Source organism: Moschus berezovskii, chromosome 3 (assembly GCF_049115385.1).
Source record: "Moschus berezovskii isolate FMDL1 chromosome 3, NW_MosBer_1.0, whole genome shotgun sequence".
Lineage (NCBI taxonomy): Eukaryota > Metazoa > Chordata > Mammalia > Artiodactyla > Moschidae > Moschus > Moschus berezovskii.
This window is the reverse complement of record NC_142462.1, coordinates 90,417,833-90,438,067: the sequence shown is the minus strand read 5'-3', so window position 1 is coordinate 90,438,067 and position 20,235 is coordinate 90,417,833. Positions and strand designations below refer to the sequence as shown.

Genomic DNA, 20,235 nt, shown 5'->3' with positions numbered 1-20,235 from the left:
GCCTGGAGAATCCCAGGGATGGGGAACCTGGTGGGCTGCTCTCTATGGGGTCACATAGAGTCAGCCATGACTGAAGTGACTTAGCAGCAGCAGCAGCAGCAGGGAATATTAAATGTGAAACCAAGGATATATATGCAGGACAGAGACGTAACACTAAGCCTGCTAGAGTGGGAGGGGCTGGGAACAGAGAGGTTAAACAGAGAGGAGGTGGTGGTATAGGGATGGCTTAGAGACTAGGGAATTTGAGTGTGAGTTATAGTTTTGCTCTTCACCAACTGTGAGATCTAGACAACATACTTAAGCTCCCTAGGCTTAGTTTTCTGATCTGTAAAAATGGACATTGTAATACCTACCTCATGTGAGATCATTTGGTTTCACTGATGGCCTCTGTATACTCCATATAAGAACAAGATTATCTAATTCTATAAATCAATGGCTTTCCATAACCCTTAGAATACTACTGCAGATCCTTACCAGGCCTGTAAGGACCCTTATGATCTGACCCTGGCATACCTCCCTGACCTGACCTTCCACTATTACCTCTTTTACTTACCATGTTCCAGCTCCATTGATGTTAATAATAGGGGAGCCGGGAGTGTTGTATATCGAAACTCTTCTGCTATCTTGGTATTTTTTCTATAAATCTAAATGATGCTAAAACTGAAACTCCAATACTTTGGCCACCTCATGCGATGAGTTGACTCACTGGAAAAGACTGATGCTGGGAGGGATTGGGGGTGGGAGGAGACGGGGACGACAGAGAATGAGATGGATGGATGGCATCACCAACTCGATGGACATGAGTCTGAGTGAACTCCGGGAGCTGGTGATGGACAGGGAAGCCTGGCGTGCTGTGATTCATGGGGTCACAGAGAGTCGGACATGACTGAGCGACTGAACTGAACTGAAAACTGTTCTAAAATAGTTTAAAAACCTTGTGAACATTTCCTTACATGGTGCTGTATTCTTCTGTTTCATCATTTTAAGTGCCTACTTTGTGTTCTATCATATATGGATAGCATAGTTTATTAAACTTATCTTTGATTGGGTGGTGTTTCTAGTTGTAGCTAGTAGTTTGTACCTGCATCTTTGACCGTACCTGTGGTTAGAGGAAGGGTTCTTTTGATATGGAGGCTTGTCTTCTTTTGTCTTATTTTATTTATGATTTCTTCTCTAATTTTTTCTCTATACTTTATACTCTTGGGGGATGACTTTAATTTACTTGTGTTAATTTTTATTGAAGTGTTTGTTGTTTTAGTCAATCATGTCCAACTCTGTATGACCACATGGATTGTAGTCTGTCAGGTTCCTCTATCCATGGGATTCCACAGGCAAGAATACTGTCGTGAGTTGCCATTGCAATGTTGAGTTAGTTTCTACTGTACAGCGAAGTGAATCAGTTAAATGTTTACATATATGGGGGGTATGACTTTAAATACTATGTATGTGCTGGTGATTCCAGCCCAAGTGATTGTCTCATAGGAATCTCCAATTAAACATATTTAAAGGCAGACTCATTGTCTTTGCCTTCAACTTGTTCATCTCTCCAACTTCCTTATTTCTGTGAATGCCTTCAGAGCCTACCCAGATATTCAGTCAGAAATCTGGGAGTTACAGCTGGCTCCTACCTTACCATTCTATCTGCTATCCCCTTCCCATATACTTTTTCACGTGTTCTGTCCCTTCAGATCCTAAAACATGTCTTAAATTCACTGCTTTTCATTTCCATTGTCACCAACCTAGTCTGAGCTATCAACAACTCATGCTAGACCCCTGCATTAACTGGTCCCCTTTCTTTCCTTTTTTCACATCATTCTTTGGATTTAATTACAAATGCAGTGGGAAGCCTGATGAGTTTTAAGAAGGATGGCATGATATGATTTGTGATTTTAAAATGATTGTCTGAAAGATCTGGAAATAACAACTCCTTACCCTGATCTGCAAGGACTGGCATTGTCTGGCTTCTCTAAACCTCTTCAATTTCATTTCTTTTCTCTTTCTTTTCATGCTTTGGTTATAGTGGTCACCTTCAGTTTTTGTTTTCTTCCTGTATGCCAGTCTCTTTCCTACTTTAGGGCTTTCACATGTTATTTTATTTCTTTTTAAAGTTCTCCTCCATCTTCTCTCCCCACGGCAGTTCCTATGACTGTTTGTTTAGTTGTCTTCTTCATTATTGTTAAGTCCAAAGAGGGCAGGACAATGTCGTTTTCATTTCCTTATATACAACCAGTACCTAGCATAATGACTCACACAAAACAACACTCAGTGTGTGTTGAATAAATAAGCAGTAATTATTGTTTTCATTTATGCTTTAAAAATATTAGTGTGCAAGTTCTATTTTAGGTGCTGTGAGTACATACAAAAGGTTTATAATACATAATTCTTACCCTGAAATAGTTTCCAATTTAAAAGAAGTGATTGAATAATGTAACATGGAGAAGTACGCTATCATTGGAGAAAAGTTCTACCACTCACCTGTGTGACCTCAGATAAATTATTTACCTTCTCTGTTCCTTTATCTATAATATGCAGAGGTTTGGTTAGAGTTTCTTAAGGCTTTGGATCTCAGATATGTTGGTTGAATCTTTTCTTTCAGGCTCCATTTTGGTTCTTTAAGTCTGGCTGGAGTTGTGAAATTCCCCATGTGATTGTGGTGTACTATAGGTTTAGATACTCCTAGTAGGTTTGCTGCTGCTGCTGCTGCTAAGTCACTTCAGTCGTGTCCGACTCTGTGTGACCCCATAGACAGAAGCCCACCAGGCTCCCCCCTCCCTGGGATTCTCCAGGCAAGAACACTGGAGTGGGTTGCCATTTCCTTCTCCAGTGTGTGAAAGTGGAAAGTGAAAAGTGAAAGTGAAGTCGCTCAGTCGTGTCCGACCCCCAGCGACCCCACAGACTACAGCCTACCAGGCTCCTCCATCCATGAGATTTTCTAGGCAAGAGTACTGGAGTGGCTTGCCATTGCCTTCTCCGACTAGTAGGTTTAGATACTACTGATTTAGGTCTATCTAGCTTACGACTGAGCGACTTCACTTTCACTTTTCACTTTCCACTTTCACACATTGGAGAAGGAAATGGCAACCCACTCCAGTGTTCTTGCCTGGAGAATCCCAGGGACAGGGGAGCCTGGTGGGCTTCCGTCTATGGGGTCACACAGAGTCGGACACGACTGAAGTGACTTAGCAGCAGCAGCAGCAGCTTTATCATCTCATAGTTTTAATTGTAATATGTAGCAGACTATGAAAACACAGCAGGAGTCAGGCAAATTAAGGTGTTGTATTTGTTCAGAGGCTTTCTTTTTTGGCTTGGGTGCTGTGGGAACTTAGGGCTTTCCTGGTGGCACTAGTGGTAAAGAACTTGCCTGCCAGTGTAGGAGATGTAAGAGATCTCCTGCATTCCTGAGTCAGGAAGATCCCGTGGAAGAGAGCATGGCAACCCACTCCAGTATTCTTGCCCAGAGAATCCCACACACTGAGGAGCCTGGTGGGCTATAGTCCATAGGGTCAAAAAGAATCAGACGTGACTGAAGCGTCTTAGCATGCATTCAGCTTGTGGAAACTTAATGAAATGGTGTTGTTGAAATGGACTTTGAAGCGTGAATGCAGATTTCAGGAGATGCAGAAGTGATGCATGATTGGTGTATAGTCTAGCTTAGTCAGAGGCCAGAATATATGCAAGGAAGCAGTGTAACAGGGAAGAGTCAATTTTGCCTCCATGTTGGATCTGTCTCTTTGACTTTAACCATTGCTTTTCATTGCTTTTGTTATTATCATCCCACATAATTGCCTCAGGGGACCCTGCACCTCTGCCTGAATGTTAAACTAAAATGGCTTTGTTCAGCTCACAGGGAGGCAGTCTGACTCTTTGTTGTTGTTTAGTTGCTAAGTCATGTCCCACTCTTTTGCGACCCCATGGACAGTAGATTGCCAGGCTCTTTCTGTTCATGGAATTTTCCAGGCAAGAATACTGAAGTGTGTTGCCATTTCCTTCTCCCTGCCTACCTATGAATGGCTGCAGAAAAGAAGAAATGAACACATTCCCTCCAATTTTGCAAGATAAATAACCTTTTAACTTTATTTCCTTACCCTCTTCTATAAAAGAAGTGGGCATCCAGACCCCAATAAGGTGCTTATTTTGAGAAATTATTCTCCCATCTTCTCAATTTGCCAGCTTTCCAAATAGAGTTCGAATTCCTTGTGTCAACACGTCATCTGTAGACTTATTGGCCTGCCATGCAATTAACAGAGTGAGTTTGGTACCAGCAGAAGGGAAAAAATTATCCATTTTGATGCAGTGGGAGTATGCTTCTAATCTTGTTTTTCCTCTTTTACTTGTGATGCTTGGTTGTCCTTTTGGAGATGAAAGATTATATTGTTGCATTTTATCTTCATTTTGGTAGAAGTAAAATGAAGTTATGGACATCATGGGGCTGCTTTGGGAAATGGACCTATTCTTCCTCAAACCTTCTGGGGCTGTGCCCTTTGAGATCCACATTGACCACCCCATTAGTTTTCTGGTTAAATGCAAAGAATATCAGGACCCATTATTTTATCTAAAATAATAATTTTGCTGTCAGAATGATTATTATTAAGCCAAAGTTGGCTGTTTTGTTTAGATGAAACCATATAAAAGCAACATTCTGAGTAAATTATATGGCATCCACATGATGAAATAATGAGCCTAAGTTTAGGGGATGAAAATAATGATCTAATGCAATATTTAGAATGGGTATACAGTATGTAGTTATTAACCTAAAAGTCACATCCTGTATTCTTTTGATCTGTGGAAAATTTGTCATTAATTGCCAGGAAGCCTCTGATTTTTTCATACATAGTCACGTCATAGCTGTTGACTCTTTCTCCTTTCTCCTGCTTTAAAATACGTCTTTGTAAATAGTAGATTACTTTCAGATCTGGAATGCCCCTTTTAAACATTGGATTGCTAAGTTTAGCCCTGTTGCTCTCTTTTTTAAAATAGAATTCCACCCCGCCACCCAGACTTTACCTCTGAGTTGTCACTGACAAATCATACTTTGTTTTTTGATGGCAGCTTGTGTAAAATCTTATTTAACCTTCCTCCCTGGTGGGAACCTGCTAGTTTTGAAATGCTTCTTGTTTTCATGAGCTACTGTTGTATGGAGAAAATGGATATGATCTTCCACTTGGAAACAGTCTGTGAGATGAAGTCCGACCCTTCATTCAAACTCACTCTACTTGATGCTATTCTTATTAAACAGTTGTCAAAGACAGCTTATGTCTTCTGTCAAAGACAGAAACACAGAAGTCAAAATTGAAAAAAAAGAATGAGGTAGTAAGGCAAGAAATGAGGAAGCTAGGCTGACCTCTAAGCCTGGCATCCAGCCCATGGTTATCCCTGGTAACTGTCTCAGAACAATCTAAGAGCTTCACATTAACCTGTGACCAGTGGTACTGATGAACCTATTTTCTGATCAGGAATAGAGAGGCAGACGTAGAGAATGGGCTTGTGGGAAGGAGAGGGTGGGATGACTTGGGAAAGTAGCACTGACATTTGTACACTATCATGTGTGAAATAGCTAGCTAGTGGGAGCTGCTGTATAGCATGGGGAGTTCAGCTTGGTGCCCTGTAATGGCCTAAGTGAGTGGGATGGAGGTGGATGGGAGGGAGGCTCAAGAGGGAGGGGATATGTGTATACTTATAGCTGATTCACACTGTTGTATAGCAGAAACTAACACAACATTTTAAAGCAATTATCCTCCAATTAAAAACAACAACAACAACAGCAATAACAAACAAACAAAAACCTGTGACATCCAGTCAGCCCACAAGTTGATGCAGTTTGTTGTTGGCCTATTGATTATCACTTGACTTTGAAATTAGAAAAGTGAAACTAGCAAGCCCCATGTGACTTTTTGCTTGCAGGGAATCACCTTTATTAATGTGAATTCTTGACCTCCAGTAGCACCAGAACTCCTTAGAGAGTGACTTTCACTAGACCTTTTGAAAGGAACAGCACCTCCACTCCCCAACATAGCTATTATCAAAGAGGCACCTTTCTTACAGTAAAACTTCAAACTTGAGAAAATGTCCCCAATTTCAGGAAGAGTCTTCATGGGAAAATGACTTCTGTTGCATTCCTGGTACCTTTTCTTCTGCTACATTGTTAAGAAATAGAATACAGTCAGGGGTATAGACCTTGGGAACAAATTTAGAACATTTACTAATTTGCAAATTGTGTTCTGTGTTCACATTTCCTAGGGTAGCATTGTAAGGTCTCCTGTACTTCAGCCAGTCTATGGGGGGTGGGTATTAGCTGCTTATGTATTATTTATACATTATTTTGTTTGATACAGGAATTATGCCATTTTTTTAAATAAAAAAAGTTTTGAAACTAATTAGTTTAGGTCAAATGTCCGAGATTTTTAGAGAAAGTGTCTAAAGGTCAATGAGGTTAAATTATATATGTACAGTTGACAGAAATTAGGAACCATGAATCTGGACTTCCCATCCAGTACATTTTTTACTACAAAATGTTGATTTGATTTTCCATTTTGAAAGACACAGAAGTGATCTGTGAAATGGTGATTAGCACCAGGCAGCCCCGGGCAGCCCTGGAATGCTCCATGGTTCAAATGCCCAAGACCAGATGGAGGTCCAGAAGTGGATGACTCAAAGTTTATTAGTTTTGCCACCTGGGCAGTACAGCCAAACCAGCTGCCACAAGGCAGTTCCAATTTCAGCAGAGCAGTAAATGAACATAAAAGTGAGTGTAAATCCCAAGAAAAAAGTAAAGTAAAGGAGAATGACTGCTGCTGTTGCAAGGAGATTCATCCAGGCTGAGCCCCATTTATAACTCTTATAGGAGACACAGCTCCCAAGCCAGGTAGAGAGCAAGGACAGGTTGCAGAACCAAGCCTGAAAAAAACCATCCCTTGAGTTGCTCTACAGGCCAGTCTCAATTTGGGATTTTTTTTTTCTGGCTTGGTAGATTCCTGATCACATCTGATGATAATAGAATAAGAAAAGCCAGCCCATGCAATATCATGATGGTGCTATGAGGCCAGAAGTTTTTTTTTCCTGCAAACTATGGAAAATTGTTATTTGGTCACCTCCTTTCCAAAGTTCTGGGCCCTTGGAGGCATGGATAATCATTGGAACATAAGCCCTTTGTGGCAGATCACCAGGAATCAAGTCATTATCCTCATATGGAATTCAATAATTACAGGTTTTCAATTTCTGTATATGAAATACTGCAAGAGTCAGAGGTTGACCCTACAGTTTTAGATGACCCTTTAATCCATCTGTAGTTCTTGAAAGCTGAAACAAGTATAATAATGAGGATATGGACCTAGGCCCATGTTGAAAGAAGTCCAGTAATTTTTATTTGAGAATAATTAATTAATTAATTGAAAAAGTTAAATAATCTTGATCCTCTGTGCCAGGAAGAATGCTTTGGGCAAAAGGAACAGAAAACTTGACTGAACTGACTTAACAAAATAGAGGTTTATTATTTTTTCATGTTATGAGACGTTTAGAGGAATGTGGCACCTGATCAGTTCATTTGCTCAATGACGATGCAGGCTCTTTGTGTGTCATCTTGATGGAAAGTAAAAGGGGAAAGTAATATACTAGTTGCTGATGTATTTTGCAATGACTTTGATGCTAAAGGCTGAACCAGGGTTCCATCCACTGGGTCAACTTCTGCCTTCAGATGATCTTTTCAGGAGCGGGTGTTTCTGTGTTTATAGTTCTCAATTGACCATTACTCAGGACTTAGTCTCACGCAGTAATGTAATACTGCTCTGTTTTTCTTTGTGTGATGAAAGTGTGGTTGCCTGCATATTTTCTAACCAAGCAGAACAGTTTTCTCTTTTTTTTTCCTTTTACAATGACATGAAGTGAAATCAAATGAGAATGTTCCTATTATGACCTTTTATTTATGAGTAGAGATAAACAAGCTTCTTTTTTCTTTCTTTCTGTTAGGTGGCATGTTTGACCCAGGTAGCTGCTAATTTTCTTATTGGCCAAAAGGAAGCGAAAAGGTGGGGCACGGCTCATGGCAGTATTGTTCCTTACCAGGTAAGAAGACAACAAGGATCAGGCTACTAGAATCTGCAGTTTTGTATGACACGAGTTTGAGAAATGAATCCCTCTTAAAAAAACCAAACAACTTTCAGTGTATTCTGTCATATATCTTTGATGCTAACAAGGTTCTGTTGTTCACTTCAAATTCTGTGTTTTGCACATTTCTTCATCAGAAGATTAGTAACAGGACACTTAAATGGATCAAAAGAACTTACTAAAGTGAGTGACTTTTGGATTCATATGATGGTTTGCTTTTGTTTTTCACCAAAAAGAGGCACTGATTATAGCCATTTTATAAAGCCTGGTCTGTTTGTCATGTCAATTAAAAACCAAATGTTACCTACCCCAGCTGACAGTAATATTCTCACAGGCATGGAGAAAAACGAAAATTTGCGGGTGACAGATCTTCAGTTTTTGAACAAAGCAGATGGTTCAGGAACTGCTGTTCTTTATTAAGTGTCTAAACTTGTCCTCAAAAATTCTTGACTTTGGCTAGTGTGAATGAATATGTGAAGAAACCATGATCTTTCAAAAATAAAAACAAAAACGCATCTTCATCCTCTTCAACAGAGGACAATGTTGGAAACCAGGGTAATTCATTTCAAATGATGGACATTCAGGCTGCAGTTTTTGATACGTATGGAAAATATATCTCTGAGTTGCAGGGTTTTCCAGTAAAATTCCAAATCACAGCATACAAGGAGGTGTTCACCATATTCAAGTTTAAGATGTATAGTCTATTTTTTGCTTATTTTAAAAGTTCAGTCAGTCAGTTCAGTCGCTCAGTTGTGTCCGACTCTCCGCGACCCCATGAATCACAGCACGCCAGGCCTCCCTGTCCATCACTAATTCCCGGAGTTCACTCAAACTCATGTCCACAGAGTCGGTGATGTCATCCAGCCATCTCATTCTCTGTCGTCCCCTTCTCTTCCGGCCTCCAACCTTTCCCAGCATCAGAGTCTTTTCCAGTGAGTCAACTCATCGCATGAATGTCTTTAAAAAATGCTATATGTACCTCAGCATCCCTCCTGGGTGTTTATACTGAGAGCTCTGGTTCTTTGGTGTGCTTCTCAATTATTTCACTTTGAGGTGAAAAAAAAATAGAATCCTTGGCTTTTATTATTATAGGTAAGAGATATGGAAGACTGTGTGTGTGTGTGTGTATTTCTATTCTTGGAAGACAGAACATGTACTTTTCCTTCTTGAATTGTCCCAGTCACATAAAATGGGATACTGTGCTTATTTGATCAGTTGATTGCAGCTTTATAATCTATAAGAAATAAGAGAAGATTGACTAGTCTTTCCTCAGAAGCCCAGAATTAATTTGTTTCTTTTTGGTGGAGAACGAGTTCAGCACTGTGATTAAGGAATAAATGCAAATTTAGCTTGAATGAAACTAACCTACCAAGATGGATCCTTGATATGCTTGTAGAAACTGGTCTGTTTTCAATTTTTAAAACAGATTTGGGAAATATTTTTATGGGTGAATTACAGGATAATTGTAATTCAGTTTTCTATAATAATTACAGCTTTGCATCTTGTCTGAGTTTTGAGGTGAAAGTCTATAGTGGAAGATTCTGATGGTCTCAGGAATAGTTTAGGCATCCACTTAATTCCCCTCACTTTTGATTGAACCCTATCTGAGGGATCAGGGACCTCAAATGCACGAAATAGAAATTTTTGAAAAGTAATGCGCTTTGATTTGTGTATTATTTTGCATACATGTAGTTCTTAACGCCTTAGGTTGATCATCCACTTGAGCTCTCTCCTCCCTGTTTTTTGTCTGCCACATTGTTGAAAATAGGGTTTCCAGGTGGCTCAGTTGGTAAAGAATCTCCCTGCAATGTGGGAGACTTGGGTTTGATCCCTGGGTTGGGAAGATCCCCTGGAGAAGGCAAAGGCTACCCACACCAGTATTCTGGCCTGGAGAATTCCATGGACTGTGTAGTCCACGGGGTCACGAAGAGTAGGACACAACTGAGCGACTTGCACTTTTTGTTGAATATGAGTAGATTAAACAAGGCTTCCCAGGTGACTCAGTGGTAAAGAATCCACCTGAGAATGCAGGAGATGCAGGTTCAGTCCCGGGGTGGGGAAGATCTTCTGGAGAAGGAGATGGCAACCTTCTCCAATATTGTTACCTGGAAAATTCCATGGACAGAGGAGCCTGGCGGGCTACAGTCCATGCAGTCACAAAGAGTCACACAACTTAGCGACTAAACAACAACAACACAGTTATCAATGGGGCCACTCCTCTTTTGATATATGACTACCATGATTATTGTTGTTGTTGTTCAGTTGCTAAGTTGTGTCGGACTCCTTGTGACCCGATGGACTGCAGCACGCCAGACTTCCTTGTCCTATACCATCTCCCGGAGCTTGCTCAGACTCATGTCCATTGAATCACTATGCCATCTAACCATCTTATCCTCTGTCATCCCCTTCCTCTCCTGCCTTCAGTCTTTCCCAGCATCAGGGTCATTTCTAATGAATCGGCTCTACACATCAGGTGGCTAAAGTTTTGGAGCTTCAGCTTCAGCATCAGTCCTTCCAATGAACATTCAGGATTGATTTCCTTTAGGACTGACTGGTTTGATCTCCTTTCAGTCCAAGGGACTACCATGATAATCCCTTAATTTAATAGCACATATATATCCCAAACTGTCTTCCAGAGCTCTTCAATATCCTGGGAGCCTCAGTTTGCATGTTCTCCTCTGTTTTCTGGGCTCATGATCCATACTGATCTCCAATAACTATAATTATCCTCTCCAGTATTATAGAAGATCCATTCGCAAGTATGCTAAAAGCATAGGAGATTATACTGAATATTTTGAAAAAAATGGAGTTCTTTTATAGATGAAAGTTATACAATCTCCATTAGGACTCTCACCTCTAATAGAAGTATACTGATCCATCTCTGTATTTCCGAGAAGACTCCCTCTCCCCCAGTCCATATTATCTGCTTGAGGGAGCTCACCTAATTACATGTGTTCTTTCAGCTACACTGTTGCCTCCATGATCAGTATAAACTGCCCAAGAAGCCAACCTGGAGAATGAGACCACAACCACAATATCCTTCCCTTACAAGACTGCCAGAATGAATTCTGTTGTTCCTTACACATTTGCCTCCATCATTACCAGGACTCTGAGCCTTCCAGGCCATCTGTTATCACCTGGACAATGACTCACAAATGGCCCTGTTCACCGCTTCCTTTGACCCAGTCATTTCTTCTGCCATCAGTCTTGGTGGTCTAGGATCCACGTAGCAAACCAAAGCAACAGCCTGGCCTCTCATAGTGTCCTGTTGCTCTTAATGATCTTTGCCTGTTGATTCGTGTGGATCCCAGCCACTTATTTCTCTTAAAGGTGAACGTGAATCATTTGGAAGTCCTGTTAAGATGGTGATTCTGTTTCCAGGCAATGTTGATGTTGCCCATCACAATGATAAGATTGTAGATCTAGACTTGCCTATTATTGATGACTACACCATCTCATTTATATTCCACTGGCAAATCCCAATGCTAATTGGATGTAGTCCATCTATTTGGAGAAGGAAATGGCAACCCACTCCAGTGTTCTTGCCTGGAGAATCCCAGGGACGGGGGAGCCTGGTGGGCTGCCGTCTATGGGGTCACACAGAGTCGGACACGACTGAAGTGACTTAGCAGCAGCAGCAGCAGCAGCAGTCCATCTATTCTGTGCTGTGCTGAAGTGGTGAATATGACTGGACAAAACATAACTACCATGTTGTGTTCTCACTCTCAATTCATGGCTATCTCTCTGTCTTACGTAGCAGTCTAGCTACATTCACCTACCTATTTATCGTCTCCCTCGGCAGTGACTATTCCACATCTCTCTCTTGAAATTTTCCTCTTCTCTCCTCATCCTTAGCCAAAGATTTTGTCTTATATGACACTAAAAACTGATGCGACTGGAAGAGAGCTGCTTCCTTTTTGTTCTCAAAACGTCGTTTCCTCCTATCACAGCGGATGAACCCCCTTTTCACATTCTAGTTCCCTAAAGGCGTTGCTTGTGCACTTGAAAGCTTCCATCACCTGTGTTATCCATCAGTAGATAAACATATGATTATATCCTTTACCTTAAAAAAAAAAACCTGGCCTCAGACATCACCTTCCCCTAATCTCTAATCCCCGAGCTCCAGGGCATGTCTTACTCCATTTACTGTCATATTTCTTCATTCTCTTAATTATATTATACAGCTCTTCAAAAGTTTTGGGTGGTGTCCACTGGAAGGAAGCACTACACCTTGTGTTCTATAGTGCGATTTGTGCCTCACAGGTAAAGAGATCTTACAGCACCCTGAAACCTCAGGAGTCTGGGTGCTGTGGACTCGCTAGGGGAAGCCGACTTTCGGGATTGTTCATTCATAAGAATAGTCTTACACTTTATCCTGAACTTTTCAAATGTAGGGCCTTCAAAGAGAATTTTTCCTTTAAATGGCCTGTTAATTCACATGGTGATTTCTTTTAAATATAACCCCCCAAAAAAACTTCCAATTCATGAGAGTGAAGAAAACAGTTATTCAGATACTTAAATAAAATCATGTCTCCCATTCTTCAGTATGAGCTCATTCAACCAAGGAGTAGAGCAAGAAACAGTGCTGTGTTATTTCTGGTAGGGACATTATACTGTATATTTAATTTGGCATAAGCAGAAACTTAGACAGGCAGTAAATCCCAAGTTTGAAGAGATGCAGCACTTTACTATCATTCCTTAGAAAAATGTCAAAATGATGTTAAATCATAGCAGATTAGGTAACCTTGGGAATCTTTTTTTTTTTTAACCCATGTTTAAGAGTTTTTAAAAAGCCAAAATGTGAATGACACACATCTGTTTCTTCTTGTATGATTTTTTTTTTGTACCGTAGTTGCACTAAAACATTCATTCACTGAAGTTTGAAAGTACAATTGAAGCAAGCATGTGATTGTAATGTGTATCTTATTTAATTGATAGATTGATAATGACAGTAATAATAATCATGCTGGCTTTCACTGAACACATACCATGTAACTGTGATATATATATATGTGTGTATTTTTTTCTTTCTCATTTTACATGGATGAAACAGACATTTAGAGAGATAAAGCTATAGCTGGGAAAGTCAAAGGGCCTGGGTTGGAACTATGATTTTAAGTTTTCAAAACTTGTTTCCTTTCTCGCTGTATCCAAACTGTAGTTCTTTTGATGCTCCTCACAGTGTGGCTACCTGTCTTAGGTTCTTCTGCAGATAGCATTCTTCTGAGCTATTTCCATTGTCTCTTTGACAAGGTGCATGTGAGCATGGCTCAGTTGTGTCTGACTCTTTGCGACCCCATGGACTATAGCCCACCAGGTTCCTCTGTCCATGGAATTCTCCAGGCAAGAATACTGGAGTGGGTTGCCATTTCCTTCTCTAGGGGATCTTCCCGACTGACCCAGGGGTTGAACCCACATCTCAGGTTCAGCCTCAGTCACAGGGGGATTCTTTACCATTTCAGCCATCTATGAAGCCCCTCTTTGACAAACACCCTGTTTATTATGAGTTTAGAGGGTCTCAAACCTAATTAGTGACCTGGCTATAGAAGGATATTTGAATCCTGAGCCATGTGCCAGTTGTAGGCTCCCATCTACTGTGTTTTCATTCATACTTTCAAATGACTCCTGATAAAGAAACCAGTTTCTTGAGCCCCCTATGGAATAGGTGCTGTTTTATTAATAGTTCAAGAAGCCTTCCAAATAAGGAAGAAACAGGCCCTTGATTTCAAAGAACTCAGAGGCAATATAGCAAGTGCAGCTGAGAGGATTTGAGCTTTGGAGTCAGATAGACATGGGCTCCTAACTTGGCTTTGCCACTTAATGGCTGTGAAATCTTGGACAAGTCTTTTATATCCCTGGTGTTAGCTGCTCCTATGCAAAAAAGGTGATAGTGATAGTTGTTTCCATTTTCATTGATGTATTTAAATGAGATATACTGCATGCTCAGAGTTTTGTGTAGTACTTGACTCTAATAAGTATTTGATGCAAGGTGGCCAGTTACTATTTCTGTTGGTGAAATGATAATTATACCTTTGTAAAACAGTTTCTAGGAAACTATGAAATAGTTCCCTATGAATATGACCCATGACAGCTTAGGGGCAGAGTAAATAAACATACATAGCTTATTTTCTTTCTTAATAGAATTTCCACTTTAATTTCTTTTTCTTTTGAAAATAAAAAGGAGGACGATGTTCTGTGGTACTTTTCTGTTAAAAAAAAACTATCCTCAGATCTTTTTTAGGAATTGTGGTATCGAGCCATTGCCCAAATGTTTCACACATTGGAGAAGGAAATGGCAACCCACTCCAGTGTTCTTGCCTGGAGAATCCCAGGGATGGGGAAGCCTGGTGGGCTGCGTCTATGGGGTCACACAGAGTCGGACATGACTGAAGTGACTGAGCAGCAGCAGCAGCATTATTGAAAGAAAGGCAGTTTGAAGAGAATCGTATATAGCAGCACCACTCAAATGTCGAAGGGAATAGGGCTCCTAGTTTACTGAAGTGTTTAGTTAAGATTTAGTATAAATTCATACTTAATGATGGAGAAGGCAATGGCAAGCCACTCTAGTACTCTTGCCTAGAAAATCCCATGGACAGAGGAGCCTGGTAGGCTGCAAGTCCATGGGGTTGCTAAGAGTAGGACACGACTGAGTGGCTTCACTTTCACTCTTCATGCCTTGGAGAAGGAAATGGCAACCCACTCCAGTGTCCTTGCCTGGAGAATCCCAGGGACGGGGGAGCCTGGTGGGCTGCTGTCTGTGGGGTCGCACAGAGTCGGACACAACTGAAGCGACTTAGCAACAGCAGTCGCTGTTGTAAGTATGTAAGCAGTAGCATACTTAATGAAATGAAACATGACAAAAATGACTTTCAAAAGTAATATCTGAGGAAGCCACAGGGAGCCTATTTCTATAAAAGATACATACCTACCTCTTTGAGAACCAAAAATTGTGGAGATTTCTCCTTCTGTTTTAAAAAGTGAGAGAATGACAAAATATTCTGAACATTTGTTCTTGTAACCTTAAGATTACAGTGAACTTTGAGAATCTCTACCCAGTAAAAAAATGCCAGAAGATTTTTTATTGGGAACAAAGGTGCAAGTGATAGCAAATAGGTTATGTTTCAGAGGTTTCTGCAAACTTTTGGAACTTAGCACTGACAAGTTAGAATATTCAAAAGTGTTTTTGTTTTTTTTTATTTAAGGCACGAATTGTCTGAATTTCCCCTATCCCTTTTTTTTTTTTTATGTGTTTGAGGAATTCTTTTTTTTTTTTTGGTAATTAATTTATTTTTTATTGGAGGCAAATTATTTTACAATATTATATTGGTTGGTTTTGCCATACATTGACATGAATTCGCCCCGGGTTTACATACGTTCCCCCTCCTGAACCCCCCTCCCACCTCCCTCCTCCCTTTATCCTCTCTCTGGGTCATCCCCGCATGCCAGCCCCGAGCATCCTATAACCTGCATTGACCCTGAACTAGTGATTCGTTTCACATATGACAACATACGTGTTTCAATGCCATTCTCCCAAATCATCCCACCCTTACCCTCTCCCATAGAGTCCCAAAGACTGTTCTATACATCTGTGTCTCTTTTGCTGTCTCGTATACAGGGTTACCATTTGCATCTTTCTAAATTCCATATATATGCGTTAGTATATTGTATTGGTGTTTTTCTTTCTGGCTTACTTCACTCTGTATAATAGGCTCCAGTTTCATCCACCTCATTCAGTTCAGTTCTAATGAGGTGGATGAAACTGGAGCCCCTATCCCTTTTGTTCTAAAGGTTTTCTCCAGGTAGCTTTTGATTATTTGCTTTAAAGTTTATTTTTGTCCTAATCCTTATGAATCTGGGATTCTTCTTAAAACAAAATCATTTATTTGAAGATCTTGGTTAGTTTGAAACCACTTGGCTAGGATTCTGCCACAGTCTTAAGAACATAAGTAACTGGGCAGTCCAACAGGCAGATAAAATTAGGGCAGACATTTCAGCTACCGGCAAGATGGCTTCCACCCTTTCAACTTCTCCTTAGAAAATCTTCAGCTTTCTCTGATTTAAAATAAAATCCCTAAATTTAAAACATTAATAAATTAGGCAATATGATGTTTAAGGAGAGCATGTTGCACAAATAATAAACATATATATGACTGTTCAAAAACTATTGTCATTTTAAAAAATCAGTATTGCCTTTAACTGATAAATATGGTCTCTTTAATACATTTCACTAAGAGGTAAAATAGAAAGTTGGACCATAAAGAAGGCTGAGCACTGAAGAGTTAATGCTTTTGAATTGTGGTGCTGGAGAAGACTCTTGAGAGTCCCTTGGATTGCAAGAAGATCAAACCAGTCAATCCTAAAGGAAATCAACCCTGAATATTCATTGGAAGGACTGATGCTGAAGCTGAAGCTCTGATACTTTGGCCACCTGATGTGAAGAGCTAACTCATTGGAAAAGACCCTGATGTTGGGAAAGATTGAAGACAAAAGAAGCGGGCAGCAGAGGATGAGATGGTTAGATAGCATTGCTGACTCAATGGACATGAATTTGAGCAAACCACAGGAGACAGTGGAGGACAGAGGAACCTGGCATGCTGCAGTCCGTGGGGTCACAAAGGGTCAGACACAACTTAATGACTGACCACCAACAATGAACGTTAAAAAGAGGCACAAGGACAGGCATTGTTTCACAGGGAATAAATCTGAAATTCACTTAGGATCTTACTAGTTTTTCTTGCACTCTCAATATTCTCAAGATATGTGCAGAATTGATGGGACTGTATGTTGTCTTATGCTTATCAAATTTGGCTAAAATCATTCTAAATAATCAAATGCCATTTTGAATATTCAGCTAAGTAATAATATTATTGACTAAATAATATTGTATTATAATAATCAGTGTCATCACCATCAGTAACATTTATTAAATGGTTGCTGTGTCTGTTATTAAGTATCAATACTTTATGTAGATTAATTCTATCCTCACAGCAGCACTGTGGATTAGATATAGCTACCATCCTCACTGTCAGATGAGGAAACTGAGGCATGAGAGGTTAGGTAACTTGCCCAAGGTCACACGTAAGTGTGTAGCTGGGATTCAAACCAAGGTAGGTGGTTTAGTCGATAAGTCGTGTCCAACGTTTGTGACCCTGTGGACTGTATGTAGCCTGCCAGGCCCCTCTGTCCATGGGATTCTCCAGGCAAGCACAATAGAATGGGTTGCCATTTCCTTCTCTAGCTGATATATAGGCAGATGATGTGATGCTACTTACTTCAGCTGACATGTGTAGTTTCACTTTCTATCGTCATCCCACTTTTGAGGAAGAATTATGTGACATTTTCTTCTACATAATTTCCTGTTTAGGACTGCCAAGAGCAATTGAAGAGGTATCAATAATTTTGTTGTTTACTCCTTACCGGGATCCTTAATTATGCCTTAATAGCAAATTTCATTTGGGAAATCAGGTTGTACATCTTTTGAAGAAATCCTCTGATTGCCTATGCTAAAATTGTAGTAGACTTAAAATCAAGTTATAGTGGAATAGCCATCTCCTGCTCCATCTATGTCATGGGAACAGCACTGTCCTTGAGCAGTAGAGGAGCTTGAGATGGCCCTAGCTATTGTGAGGCTTATAGTTTCTGGTTTTCAAGTGGTATTTCTGTGAGTTTTGGAGGCTTTGGCAGGAATTGGGGTGGGAAGAAGTGAACACTGGGAAGTGAGAAGGGGCATGGGGTAGGGCAGAAGCCAGGTAGGCAGATCTCCAAGTGCTCCAACTCCATTTCAATCAGAGCAGCTCCACTTTTTATTTGAAAAACAGGGTCCGTCACTTAACAATGATTATTTGTCTTAGAACAATCGACCTGTACTGAAGGTCCCACAGGACCTAAAAGTGGGTCTTTTACACATCTGTGTGTGTTTCCTCCTTGTTGGTGGTTCCTAGAATCAGTAAAGGGTCTAATCCAGCTGAGATGGAGGTCTTGGCAGGAGTTTGTGTGAGACCTCGCAGAGCCCCTCTGTGGAGGAGCACACACGTTACCTCCCAGCTGAGTCTAGCCCGGTGTCTCTGTTCGGAGGTCAAGGCTCTTTGCTTTCAAGTTGTGGTGCTGGAGAAGACTCTTGAGATTCCCTTGGACAGTAAGGAGAGCAAACCAGTCAGTCCTAAAGGAAATCGACCCTGAATATTCATTGGAAGGACTGATGCTGAAGCTCCAATAATTTTATGGCCACCTGATGTGAACAGCTGACTCATTGGAAAAGAGCCTGGTGCTGGGAAAGATTGAGGGCAAGAGAAGGGGGCAGCAGAGGATGAGATGGTTAGATAGTCACTGACTCAATGGACATGAGTTTGAGCAAACTCCAAGAGATAATGAAGGACAGGGAAGCCTGGTGGGCTGCAGTCCATGGGGTCACAAGGAGTCGGATATGACCTAGTGACTAAAGAGCAAGGCTCTTTGGCTCAGGTAAATCATGTGAGACTGGATTCCAGAAACAGCTGGACCTGGGGATGTCCAGGGCAAATGCTGTTGAAATCCTGAGTAGGTGTGCTTAGCACTGATACAATATCCTGATGGCTCCCTGCTCAGGTGCAGTTTACCTAGGGGGAAAGAGTTGAGTTCTGATGTGGTACAAATTACTCTTATAATATAATTCAGTATTGGGCCCAAAAGCATACAATGAAAGAAAAGCTATATGATGTTAAGTTCTGAAGTGAGCGTATGTTGGAGACTCAAGCATGTCATGTCCACATATATAAATGTGGCTGTGAAATATGCTTTTTCCCCTCCTAGTTCTGTTTCTGGCATTTAGGGGAAGGGGTTCTGCTGCAGGAACTCTGCTCAGACAGAGGAGTTGCTTTGTGTGCAAGGTGAGTGGGTCTCAGTTCAGTTCAGTCGCTCAGTCGTATCCGACTCTTTGTGACCCCATGAATTGCAGCATGCCAGGCCTCCCTGTCCATCACCAACTCCCGGGGTTTACCCAATCTCATGTCCGTCGAGTTGGTGATGCCATCCAGCCATCTCATCCTCTGTCGTCCCCTTTTCCTCCTGCCTTCAATCTTTCCCAGCATCAGGGTCTTTTCCAATGAGTCAGCTCTTCGCATCAGGTGGCCAAAGTATTGGAGTTTTAGCTTCAGAATCAGTCCTTCCAATGAACACCCAGGACTGATCTCCTTTAGGAGGACTGGTTGGATTTCCTTGCAGTCCAAGGGACTCTCAAGAGTCTTCTCCAACATCACAGTCCAAAAGCATCAATTCTTAGGTGCTCAGCTTTCTTCACAGTCCAACTCATACATGACCACTGGAAAAACCATATCCTTGACTAGATGGACCTTTGTTGGCAAAGTAATGTCTCTGCTTTTTAATATGCTGTCTAGATTGGTCATAACTTTCCTTCCAAGGAGTAAGCGTCTTTTAATTTCATGGCTGCAATCACCATCTGCAGTGATTTTGGAGCTCCCAGAATAAAGTCTGACACTGTTTCCACTGTTTCCCTATCTATTTCCCATGAAGTGATGGGACCAGATGCCATGATCTTAGGTTTTTCAAAAATCATGTTAATAATTCATTTGACCTAATTTTATTTTATTATTATTTAAAATTTTTTATATTGGGGTATAGTTGATTTATATTGTGTTAGTTTTAGGTATACAGTAAAGTGAATCAGTTATACATACACATGTATGCACTCTTTTTTAGATTCTTTTCCCATATAGGTCATTACAGAGTGCTGAGTAAAGTCCCCTGTGCTATACAGCAGGTCCTTATTAGTTATCTATTTTATACATGCTCGTGCTCAGTCACTTCAATTGTGTCTGACTCTTGGTGACCCTGTGCACTGCAGCATGCCAGGTTCCTCTGTCCATGGGATTCTCCAGGCAAGAGTACTGGAGTGGGTTGCCATGCCCTCCTCCAGGAGTTCTTCCCAACCCAGGGATTGAACCTGCATTTCCTTTGTCTCCTGCACCATAAGTGGATTCTTTATCCATTGATTCACCTGGGAAATCCACTTTATACATATTAGTGTGTATATGTCAATCCTAGTCTTCATTCTCCTACTTTTAACTTGGAAATTATTCTCAGGTGTGTCTTGCCTCTTCTCTTTCCTGAGTGTGAAAGCAGATGTGAAATGCCAGGTCT

At 40.8% G+C, this 20,235-nt stretch overlaps 1 protein-coding gene across 2 annotated transcripts in view; it reads left to right on the top strand.

The window, feature by feature from the left end:
• Positions 1–20,235, top strand: part of SUGCT (succinyl-CoA:glutarate-CoA transferase) — a 791,249-nt gene that overhangs the window by 167,128 nt on the left and 603,886 nt on the right. For both annotated transcript variants that reach the window (XM_055421153.2, XM_055421151.2), the window contains one exon: positions 7,963–8,058. In XM_055421153.2, coding sequence (XP_055277128.2) covers positions 7,963–8,058 — 96 coding nt within the window. The remainder of the gene's footprint in view (positions 1–7,962; positions 8,059–20,235) is intronic.